Source organism: Trachymyrmex septentrionalis, unplaced genomic scaffold (assembly GCF_001594115.1).
Source record: "Trachymyrmex septentrionalis isolate Tsep2-gDNA-1 unplaced genomic scaffold, Tsep1.0 scaffold305, whole genome shotgun sequence".
Taxonomy (NCBI): Eukaryota; Metazoa; Arthropoda; class Insecta; order Hymenoptera; family Formicidae; genus Trachymyrmex; species Trachymyrmex septentrionalis.
Genome location: NW_017305469.1, coordinates 249,603 through 260,224, shown reverse-complemented (window position 1 = coordinate 260,224; position 10,622 = coordinate 249,603). Strand labels below are relative to the sequence as shown.

General features: G+C 35.1%; 1 protein-coding gene across 5 annotated transcripts in view; it reads left to right on the top strand.

The window, feature by feature from the left end:
* The window catches only part of LOC108749616 (ras-related and estrogen-regulated growth inhibitor-like), a 56,129-nt gene that overhangs the window by 26,549 nt on the left and 18,958 nt on the right, over window positions 1-10,622 (top strand). For all 5 annotated transcript variants that reach the window (XR_001939381.1, XR_001939382.1, XM_018488422.1 and 2 more), the window contains one exon: window positions 5,125-5,306. Coding sequence is in view for 3 of the 5 variants with exons in the window: in XM_018488422.1 (XP_018343924.1) it covers window positions 5,125-5,306 (182 nt within the window). In the remaining 2 variants the exon portion in view is untranslated. The remainder of the gene's footprint in view (window positions 1-5,124; window positions 5,307-10,622) is intronic.

Below are 10,622 nucleotides of genomic sequence, written 5' to 3'. Positions count from 1 at the left end.
GGGGGGGATCGTATGACAACTTTTTAATTAACGCTTTTAATCAACAAGTAAATATTAATCTTGATTATAGCGAGCTGCGAGTCGAATTCTCTTCTGGAATTACGTATTATATGTATAATTCAATTTAATACGTATTTTCGTTCTCCGCGTTACGCCGATTCGCGTCGCCGTCGGAAATTTCTAAAAATGTTTCTACAAGTCATTACAGCCGCGGTATGCAGACGCACGGCAATTGGTCCCCCCCGTCTGAATGACGAAAATTCAAATCGACATTGAAATTCCATTTTAGCAGGCTTATCTCAATTTTTCGACACATGTGCGCAAACAAGCAGCGCGGACGTCAATACCGCGCGCTCGAATGTCTCAGAAACGGTTAGGATTGACGTCGGAAGGTCGAGTAACTTTTCTTATTTTTCCAAGAATAACGGTTAATGTGAAGAGGAAAAAAAAAGGAGATGAAATGCGGGTCACTTCACGGAGTGTTTTTTATGACTGTTTTTTTTTCCTTTTTTTTCCCTTTTTTTTTTACAAAGAATGCGCTACACGTTCGCGAGATGGATCTATGTTAACTTAAACGACAAGATTAATAATATTATTAGCGGTACATGCGCATAACCAACAGACCGTAGTAGCAGGCCGCGATTAATGAATAACAACGATTTTTTCTTCCTTTTAACTCGTTTGTTTGCAGGCAATACATTCGTGGATTCGATCTTTTCCGTGTACACCGATCGTAACGTGCGAATCTAAGTGTTACAACGATATTTCAGTTTATTGCCTTGACTTTACTCTCCTCCATTCGCGACGACTGTCATTCGTTATATCAACTATAAATTGCTGATAGTATCTTTCTCTCTCTCTCTTTCTCTTTTCTTCTTCTTATCTAAGGGTGAACCCGGTAGGCAACTCTACCATTGCAAAACTACGTGTAATAACATTGTAACTCGTTGTCAGTGGTAAGGCAATAATGCGGCGTCCCGCGGCGTAGTCGTTGGTTGATGTCGCTTTCGTGGAAACGTGCATTGTCGCACGAAGGAAAAATCCTGTCCTGGGATACGCTGGTCTACGTTCGTAGTTCCGCTTTCCCCAGACTGGTGTTTACTATCGAAAAGTGGAGAGATATTAAAGAATCTCTTTTGTAAGAATCTCGATGCAAATAAAAGTACTGCAGTAAGAACTTGAATGAAATAAGACCCAAAACACATTGTTGACTATTATCGGATTGCATTGATTTGTACAAAAATTATTACAAGGATGCACAACGATTATAAAATTATAATAATAAGTAGAGTTCCGACCCGAGAAACACTCGGCTACGTGTCAATTTCAACCAAAACTGAAACGAAAATTGAAAAAATAGGAATCCTGTAAAGGCCATATGTATAGACATATGCCCATATACCATACACTCTTTCTTCATAAATATCATAATTTGTTGAAACAATAGTTAAATTTCGGCCGAAATCGAAAACCGAAATTTCGGCTGTGTCAATTTTGGCCAAAAGAATCTAGGTGCTACTTCTTCATTAAACGTCATAATTTAATTATTAAAACAATAATTATACGTATTAAAATTAATATTTATAAAGAAAAAAACTATATATGATTTTAGTCAAAACTGATACGTAATGAGTGTTCGTTTTTAGTTTCGGTAAAAGTTTCGGTCGGACTCTAATAATAAGAAAAAATTACACGTAACATATCTGACTTCAGTACTTACAACTCTTATCTAAAAATATTAAAAATATCGCCCTATACTAACACTACATTAATCTGTATAATCTTCCTTTTACTAGCAATATTTTTAATTATCAAAACTTGCTCAATTAAATACGTCCCATTACGTAAAATCAATTAATCTATTTTAATTCTATCTTCATTTACACAACAATAACACCAATATTAATTAATTCCTGTATATTTTCATATTTTATTCTAATTCTAACTTAAATATTTACATTATTTATATTAATAATATATTAAAAATCAATTTACTTTTATTAAATTTTTACTTCCTATCTATACACTAATATGAATTATATAATATAATTCATAATATGAATTATAACCCTGGGATTTAAGATTTCAGATACCTACCTGCGTATTGATTGATCTCAGGGAGAGCCGGAATTCGTTTATGCGGAATTCGTGCTCTTCTAATCGGGAAGCGTTATTAGTCGACAATACCTGCTCTGTACATAAAAGCAGGCGAATAGCTGGAGGATCGTTATCTGCGCCACAAACACGAAGAAACATAACTTCGTCGTCGGGATCGTTGCTTATCCGGCGGGATCGCGTAGGTGTTAAAGCGCGCGGTTCTCGCCCACTTGAATCGATTTCGAATGGACAGCACGCTCGTTTCGTCTTATCGTTCTGTTAACTGTCGCGTCGTTAAGGAGACCGCCCGTCGAAAATTACAGTCTACCTGTACATTTTTCTATCGGCATTTCCTACAGTGCTCAAAAAAATTCAAGAAACGGTAGGAAAACTTGCCGGGCAGAATCGTACGAGACTTTCAGTTTTGCGAGATTATTGTGATATTTTAGATTATTAATTGTACCCGCTTAATCTATTGAAATTGTGCTCTTCTCCCAAACCTTAAAAAGTAAACAAAAAGTTGTGCTTATAAATATATCTAGGTTGTATTGAGTTTGTTTTATTAAGAAAAATTTTCTACTCAATACACATATTTTTTCCGAATCAATTAATATCACAACATGCACGATATATTTATATGTATGTAGAATTAAAAATGAGAATATTTACATGTATCTTTAATTCAATTTATGTATCACTTGAATATCTCGCTTTCGCACTGCTTAATTTTATTTCAAAATTCTGTTTTCTCGAAATTTGCCAGCTAAAAAGCTTCAATTAAATATAAAGATGTATTTTACGGGTGAAGTTATAAATGCAGATTGGATTGTCACGTATGCGCTTGTTTATTTATCACGTTTAACCGTGAGGAGGTGCACGAATTCACGTCGGTGAATGATTGCGGCTCGTTTCCACGAAATTACGCGACGCGATGCAAAGTGCATTAAAGCGTTGCTTAATCAAGAGGCGTTCTGCATTATTTCATAACTGGACGAATCACGTCGACGGCGGGTTGCACAACTCACGTGGCTGCGCCACGGCCGATGCATTTCACGCGACACGCGCGAACGCAATTCCGGCATCGCCGTTCAATTGCCTCGAATACAATCGATCAATAAATATTTATGAGCGACTCGAGCGTGTCTCGCGACGCGACAGATGCACGCCTGGCCGATGTTTTACGTCGATGACGTCTGTTGGGGACTGCAGACGAGATGATATGTTCGACGTAGTGAAAGATTCGATCTGTTTAATCTTTTAAGCTACTTGAAAATTTTTACGAAATCCTGAAATAACGAGAAATGAAAAAAGATTTGAGCAAAGTATTTTTGTTAATACGCGCAGCTTCCTCTTATCCAAATTTCTGTGAGATTTCATAACGTACACTTATCTGAACCATATCTCTGTAATCTTTAGTTTTTGAAAAAAATGTAAAATTTTCCACAATTTCAATATTCTATAATTTTAAGATATAAAAATTTCGTAATTTTAATACTCGTAACACGTCTCAAAGATTCGTATATACATCGTGACTCATATTTATGACAAAATTCGAGCCGAATTTTTGTTTGGATAATTGCATAATTTTTTTTATCAGCTTTGAAGCTCTTTTTTTTAATATTAACGATTCTCTTAAGACGTTATATTGTATAGGAGGGATGTACTTGCCGTTACCGGAGTTCTTGCGGCGCTTATTTACGAGCGCGTTACACGCAATGTTAATTCGACAGATTTGATCATAAATAACGCCCGTGTATACCCACACGGACCAGGTATATATTTATCTCACTCTATAAAATTCATTCCCGCCGGATGTACCGCAGTTTAGGTGATGGCTGAAATTTATGAACGCAGGTTGTGGAATCAACGCGCAGCAAATTTTGAACGCGTTCGTCCGGCACATATTTTTTTTTACAGTCATTAAAGACAATTTTATGCGCGTGCGCAAATGATAAAATACAAAAGGCTAGTTGTTCCAAAAAGGCCAAGTTAGTCATGCGTATATTCCGAGATGTAAAAGTTTCGAGCAAAAAAAATCCCAAGAATCTATTTAAATTTCTTTCTATTTTTTATTTTTTATTACATAGTTTCTTCAATTTTATTTTTCTTTACTTGTAATTTATCCTTTTAATAATTGAATGACTTTTTTTTCAAGAAATGTCTTGACTCTTACTTTGCCCTTTATTTATTGTTATTTATTTTTTATAGGAAGAGTCCTTCAATTTGTTAAATTATCTAAATTTCTCGTCTTTCAGTATCCCACAAATGTGCGACTTTTTCTTTAGAGCACTTAGGAAGGATTTAGAAGATTGATTTCTATTTGCCGAGCATATATATTAGGTTGTTCGGAAAGTAATTTCGTTTTTTCTTATGAAAATGAAAGACGATTTTCAATCAGACGCGTTTCAAATGATCATGAACGGTCGAATTCGATAAATTTAATCTCTCAGCGATCTCACGAGTTGTTATTCGCCGGTTTGCATCAATTAATGCCTTTATTGTGTCTTCATCAGCTTCAACTGGCCTTCCAGAACGTGGTGATCTTCAACATCAAAATTGCCGGATCGAAATTTTGCAAACCAGTTTTGGCACTGGCGTTCTGTCAATACATCTTCTCCATACACATCGGATAATTTTTTTCTTGCTTGAACAGCATTTTTACCTTTTCGATAGTAAAAAAGTAAAATATGCCGAAAATGCTGCTTTCCATATTTGATAGGGCACCAACTAAAAACTACTGCGTAGAATCAATCGAACTTTTTTCACAAGCAAGCCTTGCTATATCAGCTATCAAAATATATAATGATTATGCGGCTTAAGTGTGAAGTTGGCTGTGAAAAAATACAATTAAGTCCTCTATTGGGAAAAAACGAAATTACTTTCCGAACAACCCAATATATTCTGAAGAAATAGAGTGTCTTACGTTCAAACACGCTGGGGATACGAGCTAGAGACACTTCAAATTAAATCCGATTCTCGGTTCTTGAACGTCATAGCAATCAGTCGTTTTCCATCGATTGTTTTCAGGAGAATGGCTGTCTGTATTCGCATATACGGTGGGGCGAGGCCTTCGTCGTGGTCTACAGCGTGACATGTAAACGGAGCTTTCAGGAAGCCCGTGGACTTCTCAAACAACTCGCAGATCTACGCCTGCCATCCTATTTCACCGCCCTCCTACTCGGCAACAAAAGAGATTTGGATCATGCACGGTAAGCGTAAATCACACATTGTTAGAAATATGATTAACGGTTCCGCGTAACGGGCGGGCGTGTATCTCCGGTATAAGATCTGACGACGATCTCTTGACTGATATACGACCATAAACGACAAATAAACATACGCGCACATACGCGTAAAAACGGTATTTATTAATAAATCAGCAGCGGGACGTAATTTTTCGCCACTTCATCGGCGTGAGAGAAGCCCTTTCGGGCTGTGTCTCGAAGCTCGTTTATCGCGGTATTAATTTATTAGTATCTCTTGGACGTGTAGAATTCGATATTATATTACCGTAGTTACATTTCAATCCGATGTTGAATAATTGTTAATAGTCTATATGATAACGCAGCTGAATATATTTTTTGCGCTGAATAAAAATAAAAGAAGAACGATATTCGAGTGTTTGCAATGTTGTGCTTATACATGGCCCATTTTTACTTATGGCTTCGCAAGTCTGACACACTTTGTCGATTGTCGTCTTAAGGTGTTCTCACACAGTCAATATTTCTGACAATAATTTTTTAATTAAGTAGATCGAAAGTACGTAACTTTTAAAATTTTAATACCGGATTTAATCGAAAGAGAGGTCGAATGTTAGAGGACGAGGGACAATATTCCCTCGTACAATACCTTTGGTTCAAATTTGTTATGAAAATGAAGATCGATTTCGCACGCTTTATTTAGCATATATGATGTCTACACTGAGAAAAAGATTTACTAAATCTTAATAAATATTTCTTTTACTAGTACTAACTAAACATTTACTTACAGTATGTAAATATGTACTTAAACGATGATTAAGTTAAATTAATGGTTTTTGTACCAAAATTTTGTGCCAAAAATAAATATATGTACTGCTTACATTTATTAAATATTTAGTAAAATTTAATATACTTTTCTTCAGCACACGATACTAAATCCCATTCTCGTGCGGAAAAAAGAAACGGTTTTGCTAAATATCTAAAAATTTAGTTAGATACAGATTTGATAATAATTTTATTGGGCCATTAAAATAATTGTAGGGAACTCGAGCCTGATGAGAGAACAATACCGTAAAAAGTTTCGACGAGCAACAATCTCGAGCGCCCTACATAATTACTTCGATGACCCAACAACATTATTTTCAGATCTGTATCTTGCTAAATTTTTTCGACATTTTCGCAAAATTATTTTTTTTTTTCGTGCAGAATCGAGATTTATTCATTCTCGCAGAATGTAGAGCCCATTCGATTGCCGCGATACGAATTGTATGAGGGCCGCTTAAGTGGCTCTCGCTCGACGCAAGAATTACAATATCATTTCGCGTCGCGCGATCGGAGATCGTGCGACACGGCTTCATGTATCGCCCTCGGCGGATCGTCGATTATTCGATCGTCCCTCCTTTTCTTTTAACATCGCATTTTATCCCAGCTGATCGCACACGTGCGCGTGTAAGTACGTGTGCTCGGCCTCTGTTAATCCTGCAGTTCACTTTCCACTTGCGAGTAACAGGACTCCTCGCCGGCAGTTTCCTAGATCGGATGAGATTTCGCGTGTGTGCCACGCGATTCGTATTTTTTCAGGCAGTTCTTTATCAGGTTGTTCCAGCATGATTTTGTTGTTTTTTTCCTACACTCGTTCGATTTCACGTTGCTTACTATGAATTGCTTCTGTGTCTTATCGAGAGGAAAATGAGGCATTTTGGTCCTTCATGTTCCAAAGTTCCCTTAAGGAGGTTATAAGGAGGTTGTAAACGCAATATGTTAAGAATTATTTGAAAAAAAATACGGATTATTCTAAATTGTATTTAAAATAGAAATAGAGATAGAAAAAAATTAGAGACAATTGATCAAAAGTTGTTTCAAAAAAAGTAATATTTTTTAAATTTGTACTCTAATAGAAATATATGAAAATGTATTATAAAATAATGAATAAAAATCTGAATTTTTTTATACAAGTACTTTATGAATTCAAAAATATTTATGTAAAGTTACATTGAGATACAGACATTAATTGTTCAATAAATAAATAAAATATTTATTTGCTACAAACTAAATTGGTGAATCTCAATGAAATTTTGCATAAGTCATTTTTAGTACTTGAAATATTTATATAAAAAAAAAATTTAGATTTTTATTATTTTTAAAATTTTCATTTATATAACAATAAAATCTAATATCAAATAAAATAAAATAATCTATAACAGTGCGTTGTTCAATAAAAACAGAATGTTATGAACACAACTTTCACATGTATGTATAATAGTTTGTTTAAAGTGTAAATATTAATATGTTTTGTACCCTTATAACCTCCTTAAGTGCGCATAGAACAGACTTATGTAATTAAATTATACAAGATCTTTGAAGGTTCGAGAACTGAATATCTAAGTCTTCTAAGCTGTGTGTATATATAATTCGATATTATTAATTCTTCTTCTCTCGCAAAAATATATATTTCGTGTCCATTCACGAACTACCGGGGAATTACTGGAAACTTTTTATACGACGTTCTTGTTTAAGAGGTTTTTTTGCCGCGCGTGCGTGAGTTTCTTTTTTTTTACCGGTACAGTGCGCGTTTTCGCAAAAACCAGTTCAACGAACCGAACGTTCGATCGGCCACACGACGATGACGGAGTAAGTTAATCGGCCGGCTGGCACGTCAACTCCGGCGAGCGATTCATCCAAGTCGGTCAAGCGACTTGGACAGGTAAACAGATCTGGCGTGGCGAAATATCGCGTGAACGGTTTCTAGACGCGCGACGAACGACACAATCACTACCGGGTACCTCTCGAATCGGCGGCATCCGATACTGACACTGCGGTCTACGCTTAGGTGCCACGTGTCACGTTTCACGCATTGCCAGAAGAGAATTCAGCGGTTCGACAAGTATGCTAATAAATGAATGTCGTATCGAGTAGCTTGCCGATCATAGCGGTTGAGCAAATGTAAGGATAATTAAGTTACACAAATTTCCTCGATTTTATATCGTGTTCTTAGAAAAATTTATGTATGGTTATCTTAAAATTCAGAATTAGCAATTTTGATATCTCCGGAGATATTTAAGAACTTAAGAATTGAAACATTTTTACTATAAAGTGTTTATGAGATTAATTTTTTTCTTTTCAATTTATAAAAGGAGTATTAATCATTTAACGAATAATCTAATTTAGCAAACTGCAATCCTGTAATTAGTGATAATTGTGATCAGCCTTTATAAAACGATGTAATTTCTTCGATATATGAGTTTTCGTATAGTTACATTCGAACGAAGAATTGTGGAAAAATGTAGCTTGTTCAGTAAAAGATACAAACGATACAAACAAGTGTGGCTTGTGCGGTTTCTTGGGCGCTAGTTATAGCCTTGTCGTAGCATTTTATGCAATCAATGGCTTCAGAGTGCATCATCGACATTGCATGATTCGGGTGAGAGAAAGCTAGGAAATACAAGTACGCGCCGTTTTTGCTTGTAACTTGTAATAAAGAGTGGCGGTTCATTAGTCTTGCTAAATCGGTTTCTCATATGTCCGCCGCAGATAAATTAACAGGACAGTGATGACCGTGCGAATAAATATTCCGAATTTCTTCAGACGCACTTTGTGAACTTATCATGTCGTGGATTCACGGATCGATGGTTTTCTTTCAAGCGCACGAAGCAAAAGAAAAAAGAAAAGAAACAAAATATTTCCTCTTAAGTTCGAGTTCTCTTAGTTGATTGTAAGTGAAATTAAATTTTTCTCGAGAAATAAAATTTTTTTTAATAATAAAATATATGAATAAAAGAAATATTTACGGATTGTATTTAATTATATTAATATAGAATTATGTTAAATTGTTCAAGTATTAGTCGATGTAAAATTTTACTTAAGTTTAAAACATTATTAAAACTTAACCAACAAGGAAGGGGGATAATTAAGAAGGGGATAACAACTGTAAAATGAAGGTATAGGAATCAGAAAGATACTCTGTGTCATTTTGCCTGTTCAATCCACATTCTTGTTTCTTAATATGTACCATCTCCGAGATCAATCTTTCGTTATAAGATGGTTCTGTCTAATATTTTTACGTCATCCCATTTAAAGGCATTTGCAAGTCTTTTCTGAGAAGAGACATTTCTTTTGTACGGTTAATGGCCGGAGATAATTTTTTATTTTGGCCTTTTTTTGCTAACGAATTAGCTTCATTATCACGTCGCTCGTATCCCGAAGATCGCAGTTTGATCGTTGTAGCTGCGAGAGAAACACATATAGGTGAACAGAACTCCACTTGGTATCCTCTCTTCATCGGTCAGTGAGGAATTTCCCGCGCGATTCCCGCAGGTATGCGGATCGTCGTTAACGAAGACACGCTCCTTTTTTCGCCTTCTTCTCTTTAGCCACCTTCTCTTTATGTTGCCTTTATGGGACTTTGCATACCGGGAGAAATCTCACCAATGATCTAGTAACGACGGCGGCGCCGCAATTACATGCGCCTGATGCTACCATACAGGATGTCTTGAAAAAATATATATCCGTACCGGGACTTCATTCATGAAGGAATTTACGAAGCGGCTTATGCTTTATCTTCTTTAAAATAAAAGTTGATCCAAGACTGGATCGCGTAATTATACCGATTAGAAATATGTGTATATATTGTACATTTACAATTTTACTAGAAAATCTATTCGACACAGTAAGAACGATTTTGTTGAAATATCTAAAAATTTAATTAGATACAAATCTGAAAATAATTTTGTTTGGACCGTCAAATTATGTAGGATACTCAAAAAGTTGTTAAAATATTAAAACTTTTTACATCATTGTTGCGAATGCTTTAAGCGGTCTACATAATTGTTTTTGATATATAATTCAATAAAATTATTTTCAAATCTGTATCCGTATATACAGGGTGTCTCTTAAGTATGGTCGGAGCCGCATTGGGGGTGTAGAATGGGTCAAGGGAAACAAAAAAGTTTTATACCAATTTTTTCTCAAATACTATCAATTTTACAAAAAAACTGTAAGAGATAAAAATTGTTTATTTTCTTCTCGTAGAACTCTAAGAATTTTTTCAGAATTTTTTATCAACTTTTTAGTACTGCATTTTCTTATTTTTATTATTATGAGAAAATACTATTTAAAAAATTCTGAAAAAATTCTCAGAACTTTATGAGAGGAAACAATTTTTGTCTCTTATAATTTTTCTGTAAAGTTGATAGTATTTGAGAAAAAAATTGTTAAAGACCAATATATTCGGCCATTTTTGGTAATTAATATCTTGTTAACGAAAATCGCAAAATGGTATAAAACTTTTTTGTTCCCCTTGACTCATTCTACGCCCTCAATGCAGCT